This window comes from Sus scrofa, chromosome 1, assembly GCF_054392235.1.
Source record: "Sus scrofa isolate SSC_HxYL_T2T_F1_AM1 chromosome 1, Sscrofa_HxYL_maternal_Yorkshire_Landrace_v2.0, whole genome shotgun sequence".
In the NCBI taxonomy this organism is placed as follows: domain Eukaryota; kingdom Metazoa; phylum Chordata; class Mammalia; order Artiodactyla; family Suidae; genus Sus; species Sus scrofa.
This window is the reverse complement of record NC_139383.1, coordinates 237,042,551-237,068,675: the sequence shown is the minus strand read 5'-3', so window position 1 is coordinate 237,068,675 and position 26,125 is coordinate 237,042,551. Positions and strand designations below refer to the sequence as shown.

At 35.5% G+C, this 26,125-nt stretch overlaps 1 protein-coding gene and 1 long non-coding RNA gene across 3 annotated transcripts in view; one reads left to right on the top strand and one right to left on the bottom strand.

The window, feature by feature from the left end:
* Positions 1–26,125, bottom strand: part of LOC110255694 (uncharacterized) — a 94,164-nt gene that overhangs the window by 11,496 nt on the left and 56,543 nt on the right. Inside the window, exon 3 of one of the 2 annotated variants that reach the window (XR_014841787.1) lies at positions 1,496–1,568. This is a non-coding gene — a long non-coding RNA (uncharacterized LOC110255694). Of the gene's footprint in view, positions 1–595; positions 4,187–26,125 lie in introns of those variants that run through there. The other variant, XR_014841785.1, reaches the window with a different exon arrangement.
* ALDH1A1 (aldehyde dehydrogenase 1 family member A1) overlaps positions 1–26,125 on the top strand; it is a 54,285-nt gene that overhangs the window by 14,387 nt on the left and 13,773 nt on the right. The window contains exons 2-10 of the mRNA XM_021064911.2: positions 170–274; positions 8,320–8,460; positions 10,629–10,758; positions 12,602–12,663; positions 14,016–14,144; positions 15,401–15,514; positions 20,681–20,783; positions 22,421–22,605; positions 25,541–25,705. Of these exons, the coding sequence (XP_020920570.1) occupies positions 170–274; positions 8,320–8,460; positions 10,629–10,758; positions 12,602–12,663; positions 14,016–14,144; positions 15,401–15,514; positions 20,681–20,783; positions 22,421–22,605; positions 25,541–25,705 (1,134 nt within the window). The remainder of the gene's footprint in view (positions 1–169; positions 275–8,319; positions 8,461–10,628; positions 10,759–12,601; positions 12,664–14,015; positions 14,145–15,400; positions 15,515–20,680; positions 20,784–22,420; positions 22,606–25,540; positions 25,706–26,125) is intronic.

The window sequence follows — 26,125 nt, the reverse complement described above, 5'->3', positions numbered from 1 at the left end:
ATGTAAAATGTCTTAAACAGCCAAAAAATTTTTGGAGGGGGCAGGTATGTGAGGGAGTAAGGTTTTAACACTGGCTTCAGTTAGGTGTTCTGCAGTCCTTTAAATATAAATAGTGTCCAAAATTTGTTGCATAAATGTCCTTTTACTTATCTTCTCTCCATCTCTACAGATTTTCATAAATAATGAATGGCATAATTCAGTGAGTGGCAAGAAATTTCCAGTCTTTAATCCTGCAACTGAGGAAAAACTCTGCGAGGTAGAAGAAGGAGATAAGGTGAGTTTCCCAACACTAATTCTATTTTTATGTTAGGTTTCTTTGTTTCTCACCATTCTGAGCTCCCAACCCCCATTCTATGTTCAAATAGACAAGTCATGAAAACATAGTTTCCAGGGCATCTGAGGAAATGTTCTTGGTACATAAAGGGCACTCAGTAGTCATATAATGTTGATGAGCCTGTGTTTCTGGGTGTGTGTGATTCTTTTCATAGCATTTCCCTTGCTTGTCTTTCAGTTGAAATAGTGTCTATATTTACTATAAAAACAGACTGCATATGAAGTGAGTGGTCACAGGTTTAAGAAGTAAAGAAATCCTTCATACAAATTTTTTTCTTAAGTTTAATTGGTGCCTTAAAAGTTGAATTTTAAAGTGACTTATATTGAATCACAAATTAAAAGTATTGTTGCTTTCCAATAATATTAGCAACAAAAGTTAACATAAATTTTTTATAAGTGGTAATTTTTAATACTAATTTTTTTAAAAAAATTAATAGACAAAGCAACCCTATGAGGAACGTACTACTTTCAGTTACTTTTACAAATGACAAAACAGCAGAATAGAAAGGTTGAGTAATTTACTCAAGAAGATATTGCTTACTAAAGAAGGAAATCACCATTCAAATGCTGGGTTTCTGACCCCAGAAAAGCTTGTAGCTGGTAGGGCCATTGACTTACCCTGTGATTATTATAAATGTAGGAAAGGGTAATATTAAATAGGCTGGGGAGTGAAGAGAGTAAATGCCTTCCAAAGTTTTAGTTGAACACATACTTTGGAAAGCATAAGGTCTAATTTGAAAAGATTTCTCTGGTCTTTAGATGTCCAGATGTTATCAAGCTTTAAATTTTTGCCATGTATGATATGAAGAGGGAAATTATTTTGCTACCTGAAAAGACTACTTATTGGGAGATAAAAACAGCAAAGGATAATTCTACTCATGACACTACATTCAGTTCATTGCAGGAATCATGTTCCTGTCCTGTCTCCATTCTTTCCTTATCTTCTTCCCAATCAACTAACCTCAAGTTAGTACACCTTGAAAACTTACTCAAAAGTAGTGATATACCTGAGGGGCTTTGGGATTTAGGAAAGGTCCTGGATTCAGGTTGCAATATTATCAGAAGAAATAAGACCCATGCCTTGAGGGGCAAGAATGCAGTTTAGACAGAGGGGTCAATAGCCTGAGAAGTAGAAGCAGAAAAGAATGGGGACACTTGTCACCTGCTTTCAGATTTCACTTTCTATACAGCAGAGTTCATCCGTGCATAAATTCTTCAAGAGCTTCTCATTGCCGCTGGGCAGAAAAAAAAAAAAAAAAATCACACTTTGTTTCGGGCTTCCATCCTGGGCCATCCCATCAACATAAAAGTTCCAAGCTCACCATGCCCAGTACCATGCCCCAACACTGGCATGTCAGTCTGAGGCTCTGGGCCATGGTACAGTCCTTAGGACCTAGTTCAAATCACCATCTGTGGTAACAGCACAGAAGTTCCACATTTGCACTTACTCTCCTGAAGTTTTTGTTCCTTTCTGTGTAAAATGAGGACATAGGAAAAACTTGGGGGAACTTAAATAAGTAAACGTGTAAAATGTTTTTTAACACTGCAAGGCATGTAACAAAGCCTCAATCACTACAGATTTTATATTTCTTTAAAGCCTTCTCTAACCTCCCCAGATAGAAATGCTCTTTTCTGTGTCATTACAGAACATCACATTTACTCATATTCTAACCCTTGTGTTTTATAGCTATTAGTCAATTTGTTTGGGACAATATGCCTCCTGTAGAGATGGATGCTACATCTTACCTTTATTCCCACAACATTTAACACACTATAGCTAGTGGATAAATGAAATCATCTTTGCCTTCATCAAGCTTTGAGCTTATTTTTTTTTCCCATATACCCCACTTCCTCACCTTAGGGATCTAATAGTGAATTGACTACTGACTAAAACAGTAATTCTCAAATTTTTGTATTTGCATTAGAACTTCTTAGAAGGCTTGTTAAAACACGTATGACTGAGCCCAACCCACTGCAGAATCTATTTCAACAATTCGAGAGTTGAGGTTGATTAACTTGCATTTCTGACAAATGTTCAGGTGATGCTGATGTTGCTGATTGAGTGAGGGTCCAGGAATACACTTTGAAAAGCACTGAACTAATATATTAAACTGTAAGTTGTATCTCCTTTCAGGTATTAGCATTTAGTAGGAGGCATGAATTTAGACAACTACTTGTCTAAAAGCTGATGACTGGAAACTATATTGTGATAATCATTTGCATCTCTATGAAATGGTGTAAGATGAAACTTGGGCAAAGAAATACTGATGATCTGGGGCAGTATGCTCTAGGAGACCCAGAAGCCTGTGCCCTATAAGCCATTCCCCAAAATAAGAGAAAAATCAATTTTTCAAATTCAACAAAAAAGAACAGTTTCTATCAGAGATTTCTAGAGGTCTACTCAGCATTACATTACTCTAAAAGCCCTTGTGGGTGTCTGAGTAGCTCTGACAACCTTGAGGAGGTAGGAAAAGCAGTAACTAGCAAGGTGACGACAGAGTTGAGCCCCTAACAGCTGCCTACTCTTTCTCTCCAGAGGTATAAATGCCACTCAGGAGGGAGACTGCAACTATTTGCAGTTTGCATTAGTGAAAAAGACAAACAAACAAACAATCCTTGATGCTTTAGCTCTGAGGTCTTGGATGTCTCACTTTGCCACTGGCTTCTGGGATTAGTTTCATCAGAAAAAGAAGTCTGTGCCTGGAATTCCAGGTGAAATCTTGTTAGACAATTTGAGGACTTTTCTTGGTACCGTTGGTTAGAGTTACCTTCTTCCTAAAGTGTAGTGAGGGAAAGCTGATGATCGCAGGTGAAGTTTTAGAAATATCTCCTGTTTTAGAAATATCTCCTGTTTATTTGTTCTCTGCTTGTGGACAACTACTCCTGCACCTAGAAGAGCAGAGTCCTCTGTGCAAATGTAGATTAAAAACATTCATTAACATCCAGCAAAGCTTCAAATCAGGTCACGATGGTAATGGAGTTGGCTGGATATTTGATCTCTCCAGTTAAGATTGTTTACAGTATAAACTGTCCATACTAAGCAACAGTTTGCTTAAAATCCAGTGCTCTTGTCATCGTATTTTTTGAAGTGATCTACTAGCATTTGTCTTAAAATAATTATTGTTGTTCTTACAATTTTGCCAACACATATATAGTAACTTCTAATATTGTTTAGTGAAAGGTACAAATCTAGTCAATTACATGGTCACAGTAAACCTAATATTCTGGAACTGACTCTTTAGATAATGAGTCAAGAGGCTTTAAAGATTTAATTTATAAGTAGAATGGAGCTAACAATGGGCTAGTTACCGCCTTTCAATGGCACTATAAAGAAAGGAGGAGGGGCAAGAACAAATGGAGGTTACAAAGCAAAGCACAGATGTGGGTGGGAACTGTTTTCTTTTCACTTCAGTGACTCTTTTAGGCTATACTGACTAATCCCCAAAACTGCTTTTAATACTAAAGCATGACCTAACAAATAATTGGTGTGGATAAATGTAAATGTCCATTAAAGTAAGTGCCTGTGACAGGTGTAAAAGTAAAACTGGTCTGATAACTATTTTCTTCAAATCTGAATGAATTCAATACGGAAATGCACAGTCTGGGAGGGATGAAAGAGTTTAGTTCTTCCTTAACTTCCTTAAGAGGCAGTGATACTTCATCATTCAGATGGTCTTCATACTTTCAATTTGTAGTCCCTTACTTCAAAAAAGGAACATTTTACACACTGTAAGGTAAAAGTGTTACTGACGGTAGAAAGTCTCAGTTGATGCATCACATTACTTTCTGGCTAGTTAAAAATTGCATCCTTGAAAATATTTGTCTTCCATTAAAAAGTCAAGAAATACTAGCCCTGTAATAAAATAGTAATAATAATAATTTACAAAAAGCCTTATGCCTAAAAGTTTTGATTAATGTAAAAGCTTTGTTATATAACAGAATCAACTAAAATATGAATTATTTTGTAAATGTCCATATAAGTAAATTATTCATATAAAAAGAACCCTTATATAAAATCAATATAACATGATGAGTTTTTAAGATAGAAAAAAATTATTAAATATTTAATAATTTTAAATATTAAAATTTGGGCCTGTTTATTAGAGGGCCGAATAGTAAGAAATTATTGTACCTTTTAACACAAGTATCAGTAGATATTCATTGCAAAGGAGAGCATTATCAGGATAGTCTTGGAGAGCTATAAAACTGGATTTTAGAGTTAGATTTAGAACCAATCTTTGGTTCTACTATCTGCTAGATTTTGTGTCCTATAAAATCAGGTCTGTGATGCTTAACTACAGTAGTAATTGTGGGGTTATAAAGGGTTTAGCATAGTGCCTGGAGGTTAGTAAGCTCTCAACTAGTAGCTGTTATCAAACTGGATTAGTCTGGTTGTGATATTTGAGCTGGGTTTTAAGAATATGTAAGATTTTGAAAGGAAAGGCATGTGCTAGTATGACATTCTAGGCAAGGAGAATTATAGGAACAAAGGTGAGAAGTAGTTGGGTCAGATAGAGTAGAAAAATGTGAACACAAGTTTGAGTTGGTGAAGTGGGGCCACACAATGTCAGGTCTTGAAAGTCAGAAAGAGAAGTCTGGCATCAGGACTTTAGGCAAAGGGAGAATCTGCAAATATTGAAAAAAGAAAGTATGATGAGGTCAAATTATTTGAGGAAGATTAACCTGGTAGCAATAGGCAAGATAGTCTGGGGAGAGAAGAGAATGGGCTTGGGAAGACTAGCAACAATATGAGATAATAATACGCTAAAATAATACAGGGCAATGAAAACTGAAAGGAAGAATTAAAATATACTGTAACTGCTGAAAGTTATTTTAAGGTTGTTTTGACTACTTCAACTACAATAGCACTTGCTATCATTTAATGAAAACGTCACATAACGTCTGTCACACAGAAAATGTGTTTCAAGTGTCACCTTAATCTTTAAAACAACTCCTGAGTCAAATTATCCCTATTTTTAAAGATAAGAAAACTGAAGCTTAGAAACGTCATATCACAATGCAGTTCACTTCAGAATATTTTACATGATTTATAATAATGGTATGATTATTTGGTTGTATGTTTCTACCACACAATTGGAATTTTCAAAAGGGCAATCTCCTTACTACACCATTTTATCATTCGCATCCTGAAGATAAGAATGCTACAGAATAGTGCATTCAGCAAATGTTTAGATGGACTGACAGGTAGAAAAATAGATGGATGCTTCAAAGCTTACATAGCTAATAGGTGAGGAACAAGAATTCAAATCTGGGTTGTTTGTCCCAAAGATATATATTAACTACCACTACTCTTTCTGTGCCTGCAAGATAAAATATAAGAGAAAAGGAGAATCATGATCCAAAGGACATAACCACAGAAACATCGTTATCTACAGCAGCATTTTCCAAAAACATATTTTCCATATGGCATAATTACTTGTATTGAAGCCAATTATTCCATATACCTTTGAGAGGCCTGGATGCTTATGATAAACCATATTTGGCTAAGGTTGATGGTGGAACACTGAGCAGAAGAATCCAAGTGAAAGCTGTGTCACACAGATCTTTTTAAACACAGATCAGCATGTATTTTTTAAGCTGTGGTATCCACAGATCATGCTGGCAACTTCAGATTCTTGAAGTTTTCTTTTTTTTTTTTTAACAGTTCTCTTTCAATATATTTTGGAAAAGATGAGAACCTATGGTATAAAACAATGTTCAAATATAAGCAATCAATGCGATTAACTTAATATCCAAAATATGACTGTATAGATATATTTCTCAAGAAAGGAGAGTAAGGATACATGTATTTTATTATATAAAATCATTATTCTCTCAAAATGTCCATCGACAGAGGAGTGGATCAAGAAGATGTGGTGCACATACACATATACACAATGGAATATTTTCATTAAAAGGAATGAAATACTGGCAACATGGATGGACCTAGAAATTATCATGCTAAGTGAAGTCAGCCATACAATGAGACACCAACATCCAATGCTTTCACTGACATGTGGAATCTGAAAAAAGGACAGACTGAACTTCTTTGCAGAACATGTGCTGACTCACAGACATTGAAAAACTTATGGTCTCCGGAGGAGACAGTTTGGGGGGTGGGGGGATGTGCTTGGGTTATGGGATGGAAATCCTGTGAAATTGGATTGGTAGGATCATTATACAACTACAGATGTGATAAATCCTTTTGAGTAATTAAAAAAAAAAGTTAGACAGTAAAATATACAAGTGTATGATGATTACAGTGAAAGAATGTTCACTTGAAGTCTGTATCATATTATGACCTAATGAGAGCAGCTTATATTTCTAAAATACACCTTGGCCCCAGATCATCTTAGTGTGGTGATAAATACTGTGAAAATAATTTACTTTTTTGTATTTTTATTTTCAGACCTGTAAGTTTGGGAATTTTTAATGGGATATAATCAAAGGCAGAGGATATTAATTTGGGGGCCCATGCCTCCCAAAGGGAAGGCATCACCCTTGAAAGGATTCAGTTTAATTTGGGCAACTTAAAAAAAATTAGGACAACTTCCCCTTCAGATTCTTTAAGGAAACTATGTCTACTGCACAAAAGACAACCTACTGGACTAAGAGGTACCACAATTTGTGGCGCTTATATAGTTCCATGTAGATGCCAGACTGATATACAAAAGAACACTGGGACAATTTATGCCTTTAAAGTGTTTGCAACTGAGTTGATAGAGGAAAAAAGATATATAAAGTAGTAATAGAAGAGGTTGTGATTTTTGTGGTAGGTACATCCTATAGGAGCTCCAATGAGATCTGAACCAAAATCTATGGGAATGAGTGGCCAGGGAAAGTACTTAACTGAGGTGACTAGGAAAGAACAGGAGGAGAAAACCAGTTCAGAAAAATTAAAATTAAAAAAAAAAAAGTGTGAGAGAGGACACAGGGGTGAAGGCAAGAAACCTAGACTCAGTGTGACATTACTTCATTACTTGATATTTTTTGAATTAATGTAATTTTAAGCAATGCCTTAATAAGAAGAAACTAACTTCTTCACTTAGGTAGGGACTGAAAGGATCTCTTTGCATCTACTTGAGAAATGTGAGGCTGTAATAAACCAACCCTTTTCCACACCAGCTCTGCTGCCTTTGTGCTTTTTCCCCTCTGCACAAGAGGAATGAGCACATGTTTGTAATGCTTACTCTTCAACAGCAAAACAGTTTTTATTCACCCTTCAGTAGAGTGCACAGCCTGTAGAGTCATTAGAGATCCAAGAAGATACTTACTCTTAGATCTTGAGCTTTCCCTGGAACTCTTGGTAACCCATTCACCAGAGCAGCATAAGGCAGTGGTGAAGAGCTAAGACTCTACAGTGAGCTGGGCCCCATTTAAAACACAGTTTGGTGAGTTCCCTTATGGCACAACAGGTTAAGGATCTGGCATTGTACTTCAGTGGTTCAGGTCTTCACTGTGATGTGGGTTTGATCCCTGGCCTGGAAACTTCCACATCTTACAGGCATGGCCAACAAATAATAATAAATATTTTAAAAAGAGGAAAAACACCCCACAGTTAGCCACTTTTCATCTTTTGAGTTTTAGGAAAATCTCCTCTTTCTCTTTTCTTCAGTTTCCTCATCTGTAAAATGGGGAATATATCTGACTCATGAAATTATGGATAAATAAATGAATTAATATGTGCAAAGCAATTAGACCATCACTTGATATATGGTAAGTGTTCCAATGTTAGCCAACAATTAAAGTATATTTTTATTCTAGGAAAGTAAGCATTTACTATATGCATGGTACTCATCATTCCAAAGATAAGGCAGTGGGTATAATTCCAACATACCGAAGTTGATTTTGTACAATGTACTAGACTTTGAGCTTATGAAGATACAGTACTTGCTTATGAGGAGTTTTAGTCTATTTCATAGTGCTCACTGCTATCAGACTTGCTAATGTATTTAGTCCAAGAAAAGAATTCCCTTTGACTTGCAGGAGGATGTTGACAAAGCAGTGAAGGCCGCAAGACAAGCTTTTCAGATCGGCTCTCCATGGCGTACTATGGATGCTTCAGAGAGAGGACAGCTAATAAACAAACTGGCTGATTTAATTGAAAGAGATCGTCTGCTCCTGGCTGTAAGTATTAACCAATCTGGACAGGACTCAAAATCTCTAGAAAGTATTCATTGTTTGAATTGGCAAGTTATTTTGGTTTTAGTGATCACCACATACTCTCTACAAACAAACAACAACAAAAAAGACTTCTGCCATCTCTTATATATGAACGGTACCATTGACTTAGTCTCAGATTAAGTAATCTACTCTTTGACTCTAGATGATGTGAAGGTCTACGCCCAGAATAGACTCTATAGTCTAAACTTTGGCAGACTGAGTCAAATCAAATTAAACAAATTTCTTTCCTTTACTCAAGAATTGCTGAGCCTTTAACAAGGTCATATGCAGTATGAAGATCCTAGAATAATGTACTGAGTTTCTTAAACTTTACCACTGAGCTCCTTGAGTGAAAAATCTCAGGTTGTTAAAGGCACCCAGAATATTGCTTTAAAATAAGTCTTATTTATAAATAATCTAACCCACCAAGACAATCAATAAATGGCCACTTTTTCCCTTCCTGAAATGTGCATATTCAAAATAGTCTTAATTAAATGATTTTTTTTTTACAGGTAAAAGAGTGAAAAATAAAAAAATCCATTCCTGTCTTTATAAAATGATATTTTTTATACATGCTTTTTTAAAAACATTTCAGCAGTTATATGACTCAGGACATAAAATGGGTGGGGAAAGTGTTTCCTTGTTTTCTTCTCAAAGGGGCATCACAAGGAAGCCAATTTAACACAAAGTAACACTAATATCATATTTCAGAGTCAATTTTTATTACTTTTAGGATCTTAATTGGCAGTAAAAAAAAGGCTTACATTAGCAATTATATTAATCAAAGGCCCATTTATTACCCAAAGATTCAACATAATTCAAAGTATGCAAAAATATGAAATTAGAAGTTATATGCATTACAACATTAACCCAAATGTCCTATAAGAAGAAAGCAGGATTTCTTAAAACTTGGCTCCCCTAATTTATCTGATCTGTGGACTATAGATGTTGACTGCTTCTATCAGCATAAGATCCTAAGGGTGAAAAACAGAACAAGCATACAAAAAATCATGTTTGATTAAGTTTTTAGGTGGCATATAGTAAATGTGGAGACATAAGATTGTACAACAAATGAGGAACCGACTTAAGAGTTTATTACATGTACTTTCCTGCCCCAGCAGAACACTGGGCCCCACAGAACTCTTTAAAGTTCTACTTAAGAAAAGGAGGAAAAGAAGAGATAAGTCATCCTAAAACCATTAGGGCACTAGACTAGAAAACGTTGAACTTTACATTCTGACCATTCAAGTAATAATTATTATATTAGTGGCCAAAGTGAGTGTTTCATAATTCAAAATTTTGCCGAATAGGATCTCCCATTGTGAACCCGACTAGCACCCATTAAGATGCAGTTCAATCCCTGGCCCCACTCAGAGGGTTGAGGATCTGGCATTGCCATGACCTGCGGTGTAGGTCAAAGATGTAGCTCAGATCTGGCACTGCTGTAACTGTGGTGTAGGCTGGCAGCTGCAGCTCTAATTCAACCCCTAGCCTGGGAACTTTCATATGCAAGTACGGCCCTAAAAAGCAAAAAAAAAAAAAAAAAAAAAAAAAAAGCAAAGTTTTGTTGAAGAAAACTCATGGATTACAAAAAAAAAAAAAAAAAAAATCCAGGAGTCACTTAAGTTTGTATGAGTTGACTGGTTATATCCACATGGAATATAAAAATAAAAATGATTATTGAGGCATTATTAATGGTCACTAGCAGTAAATTGTCCGTCATAATTGTATTATACAATAAGTGAAATCTTATTGGACCTCTGATCTGACCAAGCAAACTGGGTGTCATTCTCACAAGCTGTATGTATCAAATTGTGACAAATTCCCAGAAAGCTCGCTCACTAGGGGACATTCAGATTGAGATAGAAGGAGCACTAGGGTTTAGAAACCAAAACCTTAACTAACATTTCTACCCAGATCTTGCTATATCCCTAAGTAAGTGTGATCTTAGGTGAGTCATTTTAACTCATTTTTCAGTCATTTTTTCTTTATAAAAGAAGGTTAGACAAAATTGCTTTCAGGAGTTCCTCTACTTTCAAAATTCTCTAGCACACCACTACTCAAAATATTGACTATTTATCAATTGAAAACGTCTATGGAAATTTAGATTTGGGATGCGTTCTCTTTTTCAGACAATGGAGTCAATGAATGGTGGAAAACTATTTTCCAATGCATATCTGATGGATTTAGGAGGCTGCATAAGAACACTGCGCTACTGTGCTGGCTGGGCTGACAAGATCCATGGCCGCACAATACCGATGGGTGAGTAGCTTTGGGAAGCCACCAGGGGTGAGGGTAGGGGTGAGGAAATTACTGTAGAGATGAAAAATTCCAAACTCTCCTTTTTAAAGATGTCAACCAAAAGGGGCAAAATTATTTTCTTCTTGACTTTGAGACAGTGCAGTTCTGAACCTGAAAGTTCTGCTAAGATTTATCACATGGCTTTTAAAATTGTTTCACCATAATCATGCAGAAGATAACACCATAGGTTATTTAGAGAATGTTAAAGTAAGAACATTTATATGCCCCCCAATTACTGATTTAAGGTAGTTGTCTCTCTAAGGGCTCAAACTTTTCAAAGTTGGCCTCTGAAATTATTTATTTGGGTTTTATTCCAATGGTGACATTTATATCCTTTCTATAATATAATTATTTAAGCCTCTTTGTATATTCCAGTATGAGTCACCTATGGTCATCTGTGCCTGGTCTAACTCAGAAGAGTTACAGCAGATTAAACAAACCAATTCCCACATTTGTTTCAAATAGTTTCAAAAAAAAGATGGAGCTGTGTTTATAGCCCAATTTAAGAATCTGTGTGAGGGAATGTATATGTCTTTTAGTATTTTAATAGAGTATGCACATAATGGGATAAGAATATGAAAAAGATCAATTTGAAGAACATTATGAGAATTTAATTCATATAAACTTACTAGGGCAATATAATACCCTCCAGGACTGGCCTTGATGTGCATTTCCCATCTAACTGGAACATCTAGCAGGTCAGGAGTGATAGCCAGGAAGTGAAAAGGGGAGAGTGAGATCATGCTGGGACCAAGTACTGTGGCTATTTTAGAAAATTTTACTTTACCCTTTGACAAACTGGGAGGAGCCATTTAAAGTATAAATAGATCTTGATAAGGAGCTTTCTGCTATGATAGCCACGAAGCTTTTTGAGGGACTAGAACAGAACAAAACACAAAGCACAATGCAACCTCGGGATGAGCACATCAAACCTAAGAGCCATAAGAAGCAAGCAAACCCAGATTGAAAAGAAATGTCTTTTATTTCTGACTTTTTTTTCCATAGATTAAGAGTTTGTTTTTATTGTTTGGTAGCAGATAGAGAAATTTTTAGAACAAGCCAGTAGGAAAAGCCTATCACTAATAGGGACATATTTTTTAATTCTACTAGCTTTTTGTTTTTGGTTTTGGTTTTGGTTTTTTAGGGCTGCACTGGTGGCATATAGAGGTTCCCAGGCTAGGGGTCAAATCAGAGCTATAGCCGCCAGCCTATGCCAGAGCCACAGCAACGTGGGATCTGAGCCACATCTGCAACCTACACCACAGATCACGGCAACACCAAATCCTTAACCCACCGAGCAGGGCCAGGGATCAAACCTGTGTCCTCATGGATGCTAGTTGGGTTCCTTAACCACTGAGCCATGATGGGAACTCCTAATTCTACTAGTTTTTAATTTTACTATTTTTTAAATTATATCATGTACCTTAAAAAATTACTCATAGAATTTGAAGCTTTCAGAAACAGAACTCTAACAGTATCTTTCTTAGCCACACACCTTTTATTTTCTTTCTCATGAAAGAAAGAAAAATTTGAAAATATGTGAGATTTAGAAGGTAGCCCTCCTATAAGATCAGGTATACAATAAATATCATTCAGGTTTCTTCTAATTTTGCATCACTGCTTTGACCTAACTCAGTTTTATAGTTCCTCTCATTTCAAATTACTATTCGAGGACTCAGTTTTTCATTTTATAAATAGTTGGAGGAAGGTTCTTTTTTTTCCCTTGCACATCAGCTCCCAAACCACCATTCTGTGAATATCAAGCACATTTATCTATAAAATGATTATGTGTTTTATTTTCCAGATGGAAACTTTTTCACTTATACAAGAAGTGAGCCTATTGGAGTGTGTGGCCAGATCATTCCTGTAAGTTGTTCTCTTGTATACTTTTCAGTCTTAAAAATAAAATGAATTCTAAATCTATTTTATTTGGTAATGAAGTGTTCTTGGCCACAAATGAATGCTTAAAGTATCTGCTACATGTGGAGCAAACTGTAATTGTTGAACTTGGATCTCTGTACTGTACCCTTTTGGTATAAACTAAGTAGTCTAGAAATATATCTATATTCTGGCATCTCTCTCAAGTATGTTTCACTATTACAACATCATCAAGCCTTTTACTTTATGGTTTGTTTTTTAAAAAGCTGTAGTACATACTCTGTTTAAGACCCATGTTTTACATGTACATAGCAAAGTGGTCACTGTTAGTACTTCTGCTGCAAGACGTCAATCGTTTCAGTGAAGCATAGAATGGCCTACCACTCTCCAACACTTTCCATTTTCTCATTGGAACCTCTCATCATGGAGAATAGTAGCAACCAAAGTGTTCAAATCCAGAATGAAATTTCTTAATTAAATGGAAGAAACTGTGCCAGAGGCATTTGGAACAGAGTATGGAATATATCCAACTTTTAGATAAGAGGCTTTGATACTCCAAGTTCCTCTTAGAGAAAGCAGCATTTTTAAGCAGAATCATGAAGATTTACCTTTAAGTCCAACAAATAGGAAACTACCAATAATTCCACTTAAACTGACATAGTAAAAAAGGTCAAACAAAAAGACAGTAAAATGTCCTGATGTTCTTAGATGAGGAACTGGGAATGACTTATCTTCTGGTCTAGAGATTGAAATGTATACATACTGACATTTTGAATGTCTGTTATCAGCATTTACAGATGATGATATCATGTACAAATCACATATCACTTTCTGAGTTCACATGGCTGTGACTGAGCTGAGCTTTGAACCAAGCTGTCAGCCCTAGACCCTAGACTTCTTTGTCTTTATCAAGATATTTCTCTTGTAAATAAATATTACTAAATATTATTATGGTAAATAGTAACATATAAAGATCTATAGGGAGGGAGGAATAATTATACTTTTTAAACACTTACAATTTGCAATACATGTAATAGTAAGGCTTGATTTTTAAAGCATTCAGTAATTTTTTTTCTCCTGGTAGAAAAAGAACTCAATACAACTGAATTTGGTAGTTTTATGACTTTCTCCTGCTCTCTTCCTGTATCTAGTTCCTCTGGAGTTATTTAGTATTTATGAGTTGCTCTTCACAACGAACTTAATTAGAATATACCAGATGATTAAACAAAACTACTACAATTCTTACTTAACATCTACAGGAAGTGTATAATGTGGAAGTTAGATTAACAAATGCAGCTTGCATCAATACAAAGACTCTATTGTTATATATTGCTTTCCAGTGGAATTTCCCGTTGGTCATGCTCATTTGGAAGATAGGGCCTGCCCTTAGCTGTGGAAACACAGTGGTTGTCAAACCAGCTGAGCAAACCCCTCTCACTGCTCTTCATGTGGCATCTTTAATAAAAGAGGTAAGTTTCCTAAATCAGAATATGTGCAAGAACGCAGGAGTTCTAATTTACAATAGGAAGACCTCATCTGGTGCTACTATAAACTACATCATCTGCCAATGACTCCTGACACATTAAGCATGCCTGCTGACTGGGATTTCTGGCAGTCAACCCAAATGAACTTCTGCCCAAAGGAAGATAGGAAGGCAGACTCAAAAGCTTAAGTCAAATAGTAGTCTTATGATCACTTTTTAATTTCTTTTGCCCAACATTCATGAATGCAAATTCATGCTGAAATTTAAATGATTTTCTTTCATATATTGAAATGCAGGTTGGTTTATAACTGCCACTAATAGCCTAGAAAGTCTGCAGATTTGTTTAAACTAGTCTATCTGAAAGTTGGAGGCCTCTGAGCTAATAATGCTTGCTTGTGGCAACTGGGCTACATTATTTCTAAACACATTTACCCATAAGAGAATCTGTATATATTCTCTTTTCTATTATAGTTTCCTCTGCATTTACTTTCTTGCTCAAAAACTGGCAAAAAGCACATAAAATTTAGTTTCTTCATCTATCTAGATTGTTTTAACTTTTTCTTGCATTTTATTTTTCATCTTTCATACCTTAGCAAAATTTGAAAAATAGGCTTTAATCACTAGAAATTTAAAATTTAGAAAATCTGAACTCACATCTTAAAAATATTCTTCACTTCAAATTTAAAATAGGCAAAAGAGGAGTTCCCATCATGGCTCAGTGGTTAAGGAATCGACTAGCATCCATGAGGATGCGGGTTCGATCCCTGGCCTTGCTTAGTGGGTTACAGATCTGGTGTTGCTGTGGCTGTGGCGTAGGCCCTAAGCTTTCAACAGGTAAAAACTGAAAATGTGAGAAGCTAAAAATCCTTTAGCTTCTCATTTTTGCTGAATAGACAATAAATGCATTGTTTTCATTCTATGTAATTTATTAAACACTTTTACACACTCTTTTGGGTTACTATTATGAAACTTGAGATGGCAATCATTTGAGCACTGATCCATGAAAGTCAAACATGGACTTACTCTGAGGAGACCTCAATAATGCAAACTTTGAAGTTAATTTAAGTGAGCTAAGAAATGAAATAAGAAGAATAGATAATAATAAAAACACTTTGATGAATCTTTCTTTGTAGAAAAACTCATAAGTTTAGCATAAAGAGGTAGCTTTGATCTTATACTATCCTCTTTTTTCCAAAGAATTAAATGATGTTTTGTTTAACTATTTTACTTGTTATGTTTTAGGCAGGATTTCCTCCTGGAGTAGTAAATATTGTTCCCGGTTATGGGCCTACCGCAGGGGCAGCCATTTCTTCTCACATGGATGTAGACAAAGTGGCCTTCACGGGATCTACACAGGTAATACCATTTACTCAGGCCAGTAGCTAAGAATGTCTGCATCTTCAGCAGTCAGAAGCATGTTTTATATTACTGTTTTTAAGCTGACATTTCCTTAAAACAAAAGTTCGCTTGATGATTTGTTCCTTATTCTAGGCCTCACACATGTTTATAGAACATAAGCAGATGTCATGGAGATGAAATGAAATACCTATCACAAACTCAGAAGGATTGGAGTAAACTCTTTTCAGTGTGTTATTACTTTCCCTGACAAGAAATATGGCTGACTAGACCTTGTCAGATGATTAGTAAGGTTTATGACAGAAAATATAAATTAAGCCACAGTGATTTGTATGAATGAATTTAATTTATCCTGTAGATTAAGAAAATCAAGTAGCAGAACCTCACCCTTAGCTCCTTATTTGGGACTCTCTCTTCCCTGAACATTCTAAAAGGGAGCCAGCAGTTCAGCTTCCCTGATCCAACCTAACTTTTCTGCCTCACTGGCTCCAGGCCAACTATCCAGAAGGTTAAAGAACAGGACCCCAACTGTGGATACTTCAAGGAGAGGCACAAAGGAGAGAAGGGAGAGAGAGGGGAAGAGAGAGAGAGCAAGAGACAGAGAAAGAGAGAAAGAGCGAGAGAAGAGAGAGCCATCTAGAAGGTAGAGTTTGGGAGAACAGTGGTGATTTACTATTATTGCAAGCAAAAAAAAAAAAAAAAAAAAAATGGTGAAATCCTACTGTATCAAGCAAAAAAAAATCCTTAAGTCATTCTATTAGATTATGTGACATTGTTAGATGTTCAGTGCAAAATATAATGCTGGCCTCTTACAGTATAGAGGATAAAGAATGAGGTTAGCAGAGGAGTTCCCATCATGGCTCAACAAAAACAAATCTGACTAGCATCCATGAAGATGCAGGTTTGATCCCTGGCCTTGCTCAGTGGGTGAAGGATCTGGTGTTACTGTGAGATGTGGTGTAGGTCACAGATGTGGCTCAGATCTGACCTGACTTAGACCCCTCTTGTAAAGCTGCTGAGACAAATAAGAAACAAAGAAGGCTGCAAAAAAATACTAAGATTTTTACTAAGATTTGTTGTTACGGCGTTCACAGAAAAGAACAGTGATATCTAAGTGGTCTGGGTGTTGAAAAATGGTTACTTTTTTTACTTTCTGGAGACTTAAAAAGAAGAAAGAACATTCTAGATAAGGAAGAAAGGCTAATTTGATTATCTTATACTCCATATTATCCACTCCAATATAAAGAAACATTTACATAGAGAATTAAAATGGTAGCAAATCAAACTTTATTTGTCTTGGTTTTTTTTTTTTCTATTTTTATTTGGCCTTGTCCATGGCATGTGGAAGTTCCCAGGCCAGGAATCAAACCTGCACCACAGCAGCAACCCCAGCTGCTGCAGACAACACCAAATCCTTAATCTGCTGCATCACAAGAGAACTCCTTTCTTGATATTTTTAAAACTAGATAAATACATACATTTTCTTATTTTTTTATAGTTATAGAATTGAAAAAGTTTACATTCTACAAACCCTTAGTTGAGGTAGAAGAAAGGAACTCCACATTCAGGAGTCTGTGAACAAAACAATTGGGAATGTTTGAGACACAGCAATAAATTAAAAATGGTGAAGTCACAGGTTGAAATCATAGCAGAGGAGGTAAAACAGGAAGGTACAAATTCCCCAGCTTTCCCCAATAGGGACTCCAGGTACAGTTTCTGCTCTAGATCCTAAATACTTCTCTAGTTTGTCTGGGCCAGAGGCTACTGTTCCTTGATCCCATCTCCAGTATCACCGCTTGTTTGTCTTGGCTCATTCCTGAGTCCCTACAGCATTTGGGGGACACTTTACCTGCTCCCTTCCCCAAAATAATTTTATATATTAGAAGACTAGGAAACATATGGGTTCAAATTCTAACTCTACCCCTCCTGGCAGTGTATCTTCCAAATTTAAGTAACCTTGCTAAATTTGAGTTTCTTTATATGTAAAGTGGGAATAATAATATCTACCTTATTGGAGTTCCCATGGTGATTCAGTTGTAATGAACCTGACTAGTATCCATGAGGATGCAAGTTCAAACCCTGGCCTTGCTCAGTGGGTTAAGGATCTGGCGTTTCCACGAGCTGTTATGTAGGTCACAGACATGGCTCAGATCCTGCGTTGCTATGGCTGTGGCATAAGCCAGCAGCTACAGCTCTGACTAGACTGTTAGCCTGGGAACTTCCATATGCTGCAGGTTCAGTCCTACAACAAAACAAAACAAAACAAAACAAAACAATCTACCTTACTGAGTTACAGAATAAAACTGAATGAACTAATTAGTAGTAAAACATTTAGCATCCTATACAGTGCTCACTAAATGGCATGATTATTGTTATGTTCTATATGCATTTCCATTTCCTTGTTTCTTCCCTTACTCTTTAATTTTCCACACTTAGTTCAGAAGGCATGAGGAAAGAGGTCCCCTCTTCATATAATATTTCTCAGTCTCTGCACCATTTCTTCCTGATTATTCCATGTATCTTCTCAGTCCTCCAGGCTTTTGCCCATGCACAGCCACACCTGCTATAATGAGGCTCTCACCACCCATCATCTCTATGGCTTTCTCTGTAGTCCCAGGGGCATTCTAAATAAGAATTTTCTATCTGTGCACCCATTGTCCATGATGTATAATTATGATAGCCCTTGCTCCCTGCTTTGTCATGAACCTCTCTCCTTACTGTTCTCAAAGACAGTTTCACTTGTTCTTATCTCTAGAAACCAGTACAGTAACTACTTCTGATTGAGTGTTAAAGAATTAAGTATGACTAAGTTGATTTTAGAAGCCATACAGGAAAAAAAAAAATCAGTCTTTCTGGGTCCTCTTTTAACTTTAAGCTTGTTGCTTAGCAGATAGTAGTGAACTTGCCAAATGCCATGAAAGATGCAAGCAATGGATTTTATGTTTTGTGGTTCATGGTAGTAGCCACTGTCGTTATAAAAATGTTTCTAGCAACATAAGAACTCTCATGTCTCTTTAAATTTGTCTAAAATAGAATTGAACCCACACTGTGCAGGATGTGATATATTAGAACATTTTCATGAGCATTTGCTACTTCTGGACAGTGCCACAATATTATGGAACATAATGTTTAACTCAGTCTTAATAGTTTTTACATTTTCTTCACTGAAGACATCTTCGAGAAAAATAATGAACTTTTACTTTTTTTCAAGTGAGGAAACAAAATCACAGGGCAAAAACTGATGCTTCCTTATTTTGTCTTTAGTTAGACCTTTGAGAAAACTCATGCAAACCTTTTATTTGCCATCTGAACTTGCAAGAAGCAAGGTCTAATATTCCTTGTATTTCTAACAATTCTTCATGCTAATTCTGTTGACATTTGTAACTTCTAGAAAAATGCCTCTGATCTTTCTCCCAAGACAAAAATTATCTACCTTAAAAAGTTTCTCCAATAAAACTTTCTAAGCTAAAAAAGGGAAAAAAAGATGCAGAAAGAATCTGGAGAACTCAAAGGGAGAAAGGCAAAGAATATTATCTAGAAAATAGAAAATTCTTAATCATCTTAAACAAAAATTCAATTATTGAATGTGGCCATAAGAAACATGTTGTGGAAGGAAAATGGAATATAAAAGAAATTTCATTCAGAGTTTCCCTACTGCCAGTCTATTTTAGTTTATTTTTATTACCCTACATTTAAGGGTTTGAGCTAGTGCATGAAATTTTTAACTAAGCTAAAAATATGTTTAATTAGTGCTCTACTCTGTAATGTACAGCAGCAGTCAGTTAAATAATCACATAAAATTTAAACACACACTCAGCAAGCACCTATTTATCTTTTATTCAGTCAGGATAGAAATTTTATTAAAGTGTGAAATGGTGAGTAAGAAAAGAAATCTGGAGAATAAAAGAAGCAAGATAAATGAGTCATCTTGTAAAAAGAAAAGCAAAGATCATTTTAGTGTACTGAGACTTCAATAAAAGTAATAAAGGAGAAATAGTTATATAACAGGTCAGATTTTAGAGATGAAAAATATATAAACAACTACAGAAAGTTATCTTGATGAGAAGCGATCCACAAAGGAAAAAAAAAAAAAAAGAAAACCACTTATTTCTCTGAAGAGAGTCAACTAGCATTAAAGAAGAAACCAGAACAGTAGGATTCCAGCTAACTGAAGAAGCAGCCCAGAGCACAAATTCAATTTCTCTTTTTTGGGGGAAGGAGGGGGATTTATATTCTCCTCTTTAAAAATTTTTTTATAATGACTTTTATTTTTTTCCATTATAGCTGATTTAGTGTTCTGTCAATTTTCTACTGCACAGCAATATGACCCAGTCACACATACATGCATACATTCTTTTTTTTTTCACATTATCAATTTATTCCACTGTTTACAAGTGTGCAAGAGAGCAGGGCGGCAGGGGGATGAAGGGGGCTATCGGTTAATCAGCGGTTAACCATTACTGACAATGCTAAGAAAAGATATGTAATGATAGGACATTGTCACTGCTACCAGGGAGGTGACATGAGTTTGAGAAACTGATTATGTATGCAAATGATACAATCCGAGGGGACTCTGAAGAGTCCTCATGAGGACTCTACTGCAGATGAGAGGAAGAAAGGGTTGTGTCTGCCTTCAGTCATCATAGCTTCAAAGAGAAGCTAAGATATGAGCTGGATCCCAAGGAAGGGTGGGGTGGAGGAAATCCAAGTTGGGGTGGTTGGGGCGGGCTTATTCGAAGCAGAGAGATGAGATTCTGGGAGTGCTGAATATGCCAATTTGTCTGGATAGTTTTCTGGATTTCAGTAGGGGATGAAAAGTCAAAATAGATAAGTTATGGTTGGATCATTTGTCAGGAATGATCAGAAGAAAGATGAAGTTCTGATTAAAATGAAAACTAACCTCCACATACATCAAGATCATGTATATCTAGATCACCTGTCATGTTCAGAATCTGTTCTTGTGAGTTTTTCTGATTCATCATATGGTTATGCTTGGATGGAGGAGCCTTTGATATATGAAGGTGCCAAATCTAGAAAAATGCTATTTAACATTTCTCCCTAATGAAATGTAACTATGGCACAAACATGGTGTAAATTTAAAGTGCTAGGGAAACCTGCCTTCATGAGAGAGGATTAAGCCTCCTCCTTTGTAATGCTCCACTTCAGGTTGGCAAAATGATCAAAGAAGCTGCCGGGAAAAGCAATCTGAAGAGGGTGACCCTGGAACTCGGTGGAAAGAGTCCTTGCATTGTGTTTGCAGATGCTGACCGTGAGTAAAAGCCACTCTGCTCACTTCTTACCCTTCATCCTTTTTTGGTGTCTAGTAATACCATACAGTGAAGGGTTTGCTTCTAACGTCCACATGTAAGGCATACTTGATTAAGAATCCAAAACTACTCTTAAAAATCTCTTAAATTGTCCTAAAATTACAACACCTAAATAAGTCCAACACAGACACAATTCCTTCCTGGTCTGGAATAGACTGCTGTTTTCTCAAACTGAACTCCAGAGAAACTATTTTGCACTTAGGAACCATAATGTATTTTCTTAAATTCCACACTTTAAATATGGACATCACTTTAAACTGGATGAGATAATCTCAGACATATTGGACTAAACCAGCTGGAAAGACAGCAAGTTGCAAATCTGTTATCTCCCTTTCCTCTGGGTCACGCATTCACTTAATGAAATGGCCAGGGGAAAAGGACACATACTAGTTAAGTAATTTCTCTCTCTCCCTCTCTCTCTCTCTCTCTTTTTTTTTTTTTTTTTTTTTTTTTTTTGGCGCTAGTTGAATTTACATGTATTACATATATCTACTTATGATATAACGCCACTTAACAATATCCTATGTTCATTCTGATTATTTTATCAAGTAGAATCCCACAATTATTTCCTAAATTGAAGTCAGTTCATAGAAAAAGAAACTCAACTGTTTCTTTAATAGCTGCATTATTGGTTTGCGGCATTAAACACAAACCACAGAGGGCTGATAGAATTGGCCTCTGTTGTGATTATGATTTTACCTGAAGCTTTTCAAAGCACACTTCCTTATTATGTATTCTACAAACAAGATTTCTGATTTTACTAAGCTTTTCTATAAACTGCTTTCACTACAACTTAAGCAGATATGCTTAGTGTCCAAAATAAAGATAACAATATCCAATTGCTACAATGTTAAACCTTCCGCATTTAGAAAATTAAAACGTAAAGAAAACTTTCTTCTGGTTGTTCAGCATCTACTAATAAAGCAAACTATTTACTCCTTTTAAGACCTTGTAACCATCTCAAATAAAAAGATGAAGAATACTTTAAAGGCCTATGTGAAATAATATGGCACAACTTAGATAAATTTGTAAAATGTTTTCTATAGAATAGGGTTGTAAGGTAGATGGGCAATTTTGAATATCAGTGTTTTTTTGGAAATTTTGAGGGGTTTTGTATTTTTTTAAGAAATTATCACTTTTTCTATCAATCAGGTTATCTAAGAATGTTTTTAAATACTTATGTAAGGGTTACTTTACATTTTCTTTATCATTTAGTTAAAACCTGGGGCCTGAAAGAAATATTCACAGTCATCTAATTTATAAGTGGAGATATTTATAAAAATCTTTTGCAGTGAGATTTACCTTAGGACAATGCACACTCTTGGAATTGCCTATATAAAAGTTGTATTAGTAACCACTGTTTTTTCAGAGTCTACTCCTTTTTCTATCATTTTTATAGCAAGTAAAGTACCAGAAAGGTAATCTGTCACCCAACTGATAAGACAGAATATACTGAATCTACATCTGACTACATGACTCATGATTTTTTTTATACCACCACATGCCTCTAAGAAATATGTATAAAAACATACAATCTTTTGAAAGTATTACTTCTTTAACATGGATGTCTTCTTTGCAGTGGACGCTGCTGTTGAATTTGCACATCACGGGCTCTTCTACCACCAGGGCCAATGTTGCATAGCTGCATCTCGGCTTTTTGTGGAAGAATCAATTTACAATGAATTTGTTCGAAAGAGTGTTGAGCGGGCTAAAAAGTATGTTCTTGGAAATCCTCTGACCCCAGGGGTCAATCAAGGCCCTCAGGTGAGTATAAAATAGATTAAGTAGAATTCACAGGGTATAGGAATAAAATATCCTCTCTCGGCCTGGTATTAATTGAATATGATTACTTCCTATCTGCATGTCTTCCTAGATGACAATAGTGTATCAGTTTGGTGATTAAAAAAAAAAAAAAAAATGAAACTAACTCCCAACTGGTTTTGTGTTGCCCAGTTTCCATATCTAGAAACAGTTTAAGAAATACATTGGAAATTAAAGATGTAAGGGAAAAAATGCTATAAATTCATTTTCCTCACTCTGTATACCTCTGGATTCCTATATACAGTTCCTAGGCACTTGGAAGTTCTTATGCAATCCTATCATTTATTTATTCCTCAGAATAAATCCTCTCAGCTTCCATTCCACCTTTATAAGCAGCTAGCACACCTCTAAATTCTCTCCAAAGTCTTTAGTCACTCTGACTTTCTAAAGATAACACAAGTATCCAAAAAAGTCCCGAGTTCCAGACTTTGTGCCAAACTTCTCATTTTAGTTGTATAAGTCCAATTAAACACTAGAGTTTTCATTTTCTTCTGTCTGCTTAAAATTATCATCAGTAAGAGTGTCTCTCTTATCCAAAGCCTACCTTTCCTTCTTCCTTACACAGTTTTCCGTTCATTGTCTATTTTCAAGCTCCTGGGTCTTTGGTTCTAAATTTACTCTTGCCCTTTGAGATCTTGATCTAGCACAGAACATCTACTTGATATCATAGAGTTTACAGTCTAGATATGTTAAAAGCCTGTTTTGGATTTTCATGCTCATGCCAAAATACCCAAGTTGGAAAATTTTAGGACTAGGCATTGCCAAATATTGAAACCTGAAAACCTAAAATAACTTACTTGGTAAATGAAATAATGTTTTGTTTAGCTTAATCCTATTACATTTTGTATTTATCTTTGCTTTTAATGAGTTCACAGAAGTAGTTGCTAATTTTGATCATATTTTGATAACTTTTCAATGGATGCCAAGACATAATAAATTCAATTTTGACTTGGTCTCCCATTCTAAAAAAGAATGGGATTCTAAGACTTTAGCTGTGATTATTTCATTCTCTAAATATTTATCATCTATATATCTATCCATCTATCTATGTAAAAGTAAAGAATACTTTCCATTTGAGATATACATATATCAACGAGACTTGATAGACAGATAGCTAGATGAATAGAAGGAAGGAAGGAAGGAAGGAAAGAAAGAAAGAAAGAAAGAAAAAGAAAGAAAGAAAGAAAAAGAAAGAAAGAAAGAATGAAAGAAAGAAAGAAAGAAAGAAGGAAAGAAAGAAAGAAAGAAAGAAAGAAAGAAAGAAAGAAAGAAAGAAAGAAAGAAAGAAAGATGTGAAGAGGAAAGGAAAGAAGTGAGAGGAAGGGAAGGGAAGATACTTAATAAGCATTGTTGGGCAATACTTTCACTTAATTATTCCTAAGAGAAGGGAATTAAATAGACTTTAGGAAAATTTCTAATCATAGAGCTAAGTAAATAATCTAGTGATCTAACTGCTTAACATAAGACTTTAATCTTTATATGTGAAAAGATTTTTAACACAGGTTGCACTGAATTAGTAAAATAAGTAAATATATTGGGACTTTGAGAGGTAATAAAAGAATTAAAGCCCTTGAGGCTCCTTTACCCTTAAAAATGCTCATTTGTTGTTATAAGAAAAAAACTTATGGAAAAAGTTCTTTAATAAGCTTTAATACATATTTTAATACATAATGTAAAATCATACAGATATATGGCTATCACATCTTTTTCAAATGAAAATACTGATACTTCTAACTTTTTAAGGAAATGTACATTTTGGTCTTTGAATCAAATTGGAAAAAGACTTTACCAAGGAAGCATTTGTTATATATAATTTTATCTAATTGGATGTGGGAGCTGGATTATGTTTAGGGAGAACTTTATGAAACCTTTTCCTAGGACTTAGAACATAGGAGAAATGGTAAAGTCAAAGAGGAAGACAAAGAACAACACTTGTGAGTGGTGAGAAGAGACTAGGTGAATTGGCAAGAGGCTTCCACCTAACTCCTGGATCTCCAATGTTTTCCCTTTAAAACTTAACCCCAGCTACACCTGAGACAAGGCAGTCTTCACCAGTGATTTGGAATCCAAAAATTACTCAATCCTTTAACCTCCCCAGATAGGAAATGAAGCACCAGGTAGCTCCAATTCCAGTGCAGGGAAGAGAGCTATGGTCCCCTGAGTTCCCAGGTAGAACTGTAGATACATTCTTTTCTTTATAAAAATATTGTTAAAAAAGCATTTAAGTTCTATAGTTCTTATAATCTATTCAGACGTGGGCCATTTAATTAAGCACGATGGCAACAATCAGGACAGGTTGGAAATTAGAACCATACCTGCAGACTGCCCCAGGCGGACCTGAACTGGGTGGGATAACCGGGCTGTGGTCAGCATGGACCTGGCCATAGGGGATGGCAAGGATGAGGAGCATCAGAGGTCTAGGGATCTTCCTAAAGTCACAAAGCATCTGTTTTCCAACTGCCATGTCTAATTAATCCCAGAATCAAAGTTTTCTTTTTCTTCTTTCACCATTTAATTTCAGTTAGGATTATAGTTTCCTTGTAAATATGGTTAATGATTAACAGATCTTTTCCACATGCAAATAAATGAAAGTTGTGTAAAAAGGCTTACATGTGTTTGCAGTGCCAACATACTTTTCTTGCATGACTCTAAGATAAATACTAAATATAAATATTTATCTTCAAGTTTTCTTTCCAGAAAGTCATGAGAATAAAATATACCCAACAATGACTCTGAGCCTCCATCAGCTATTTTGTTTGAATATTTAACTTAATAACAACATCCTAGTATTTTGAAACCCTTATTAACAGTCTGGGCGAAGTATTATCTTTACAAGCTACTCTTTTCATTTCCTTTTCTTGCGTTATTTTTCAAATAGATTGATAAGGAACAATATGAAAAAATACTTGACCTTATTGAAAGTGGGAAGAAAGAAGGAGCAAAACTGGAGTGTGGTGGAGGCCCATGGGGGAATAAAGGCTACTTTATCCAACCCACGGTTTTCTCTAATGTTACAGATGAGATGCGCATTGCCAAAGAGGAGGTAAATGGTTTCATTCTTTACTGTCCCTTTGCTGCTAAATTTTGTTTGCATGGTTGCATGGTTGTTCCTTTAACATTCTCAGCTCTTTGAACACCTTTCTCAGTAAATGTTACTCTTCATTTCTAATACTGATAAAGGATTAAATTATTTTTGATCAAGACTAAGAATAATAAAGAATTCACTGGGCAGGCCAAGAATTTCTAGCCAAATGCAGAATCAAGATGTTCTAGTGCTTCCTTTATAGATAAGTGATGGGAAATACCACCCCATGCTCGTTGTTCCTTTTCCCCCTTTGGAAATAATATATTTTAGAATAACTCGAAAAGAACAAAGTATACAGTTTTTTGAATCAAACTCCTTATTTTGAGATAACTACAGATTCATTTATTGTTGTGAGCGATAATACAGAAAAATTCCATG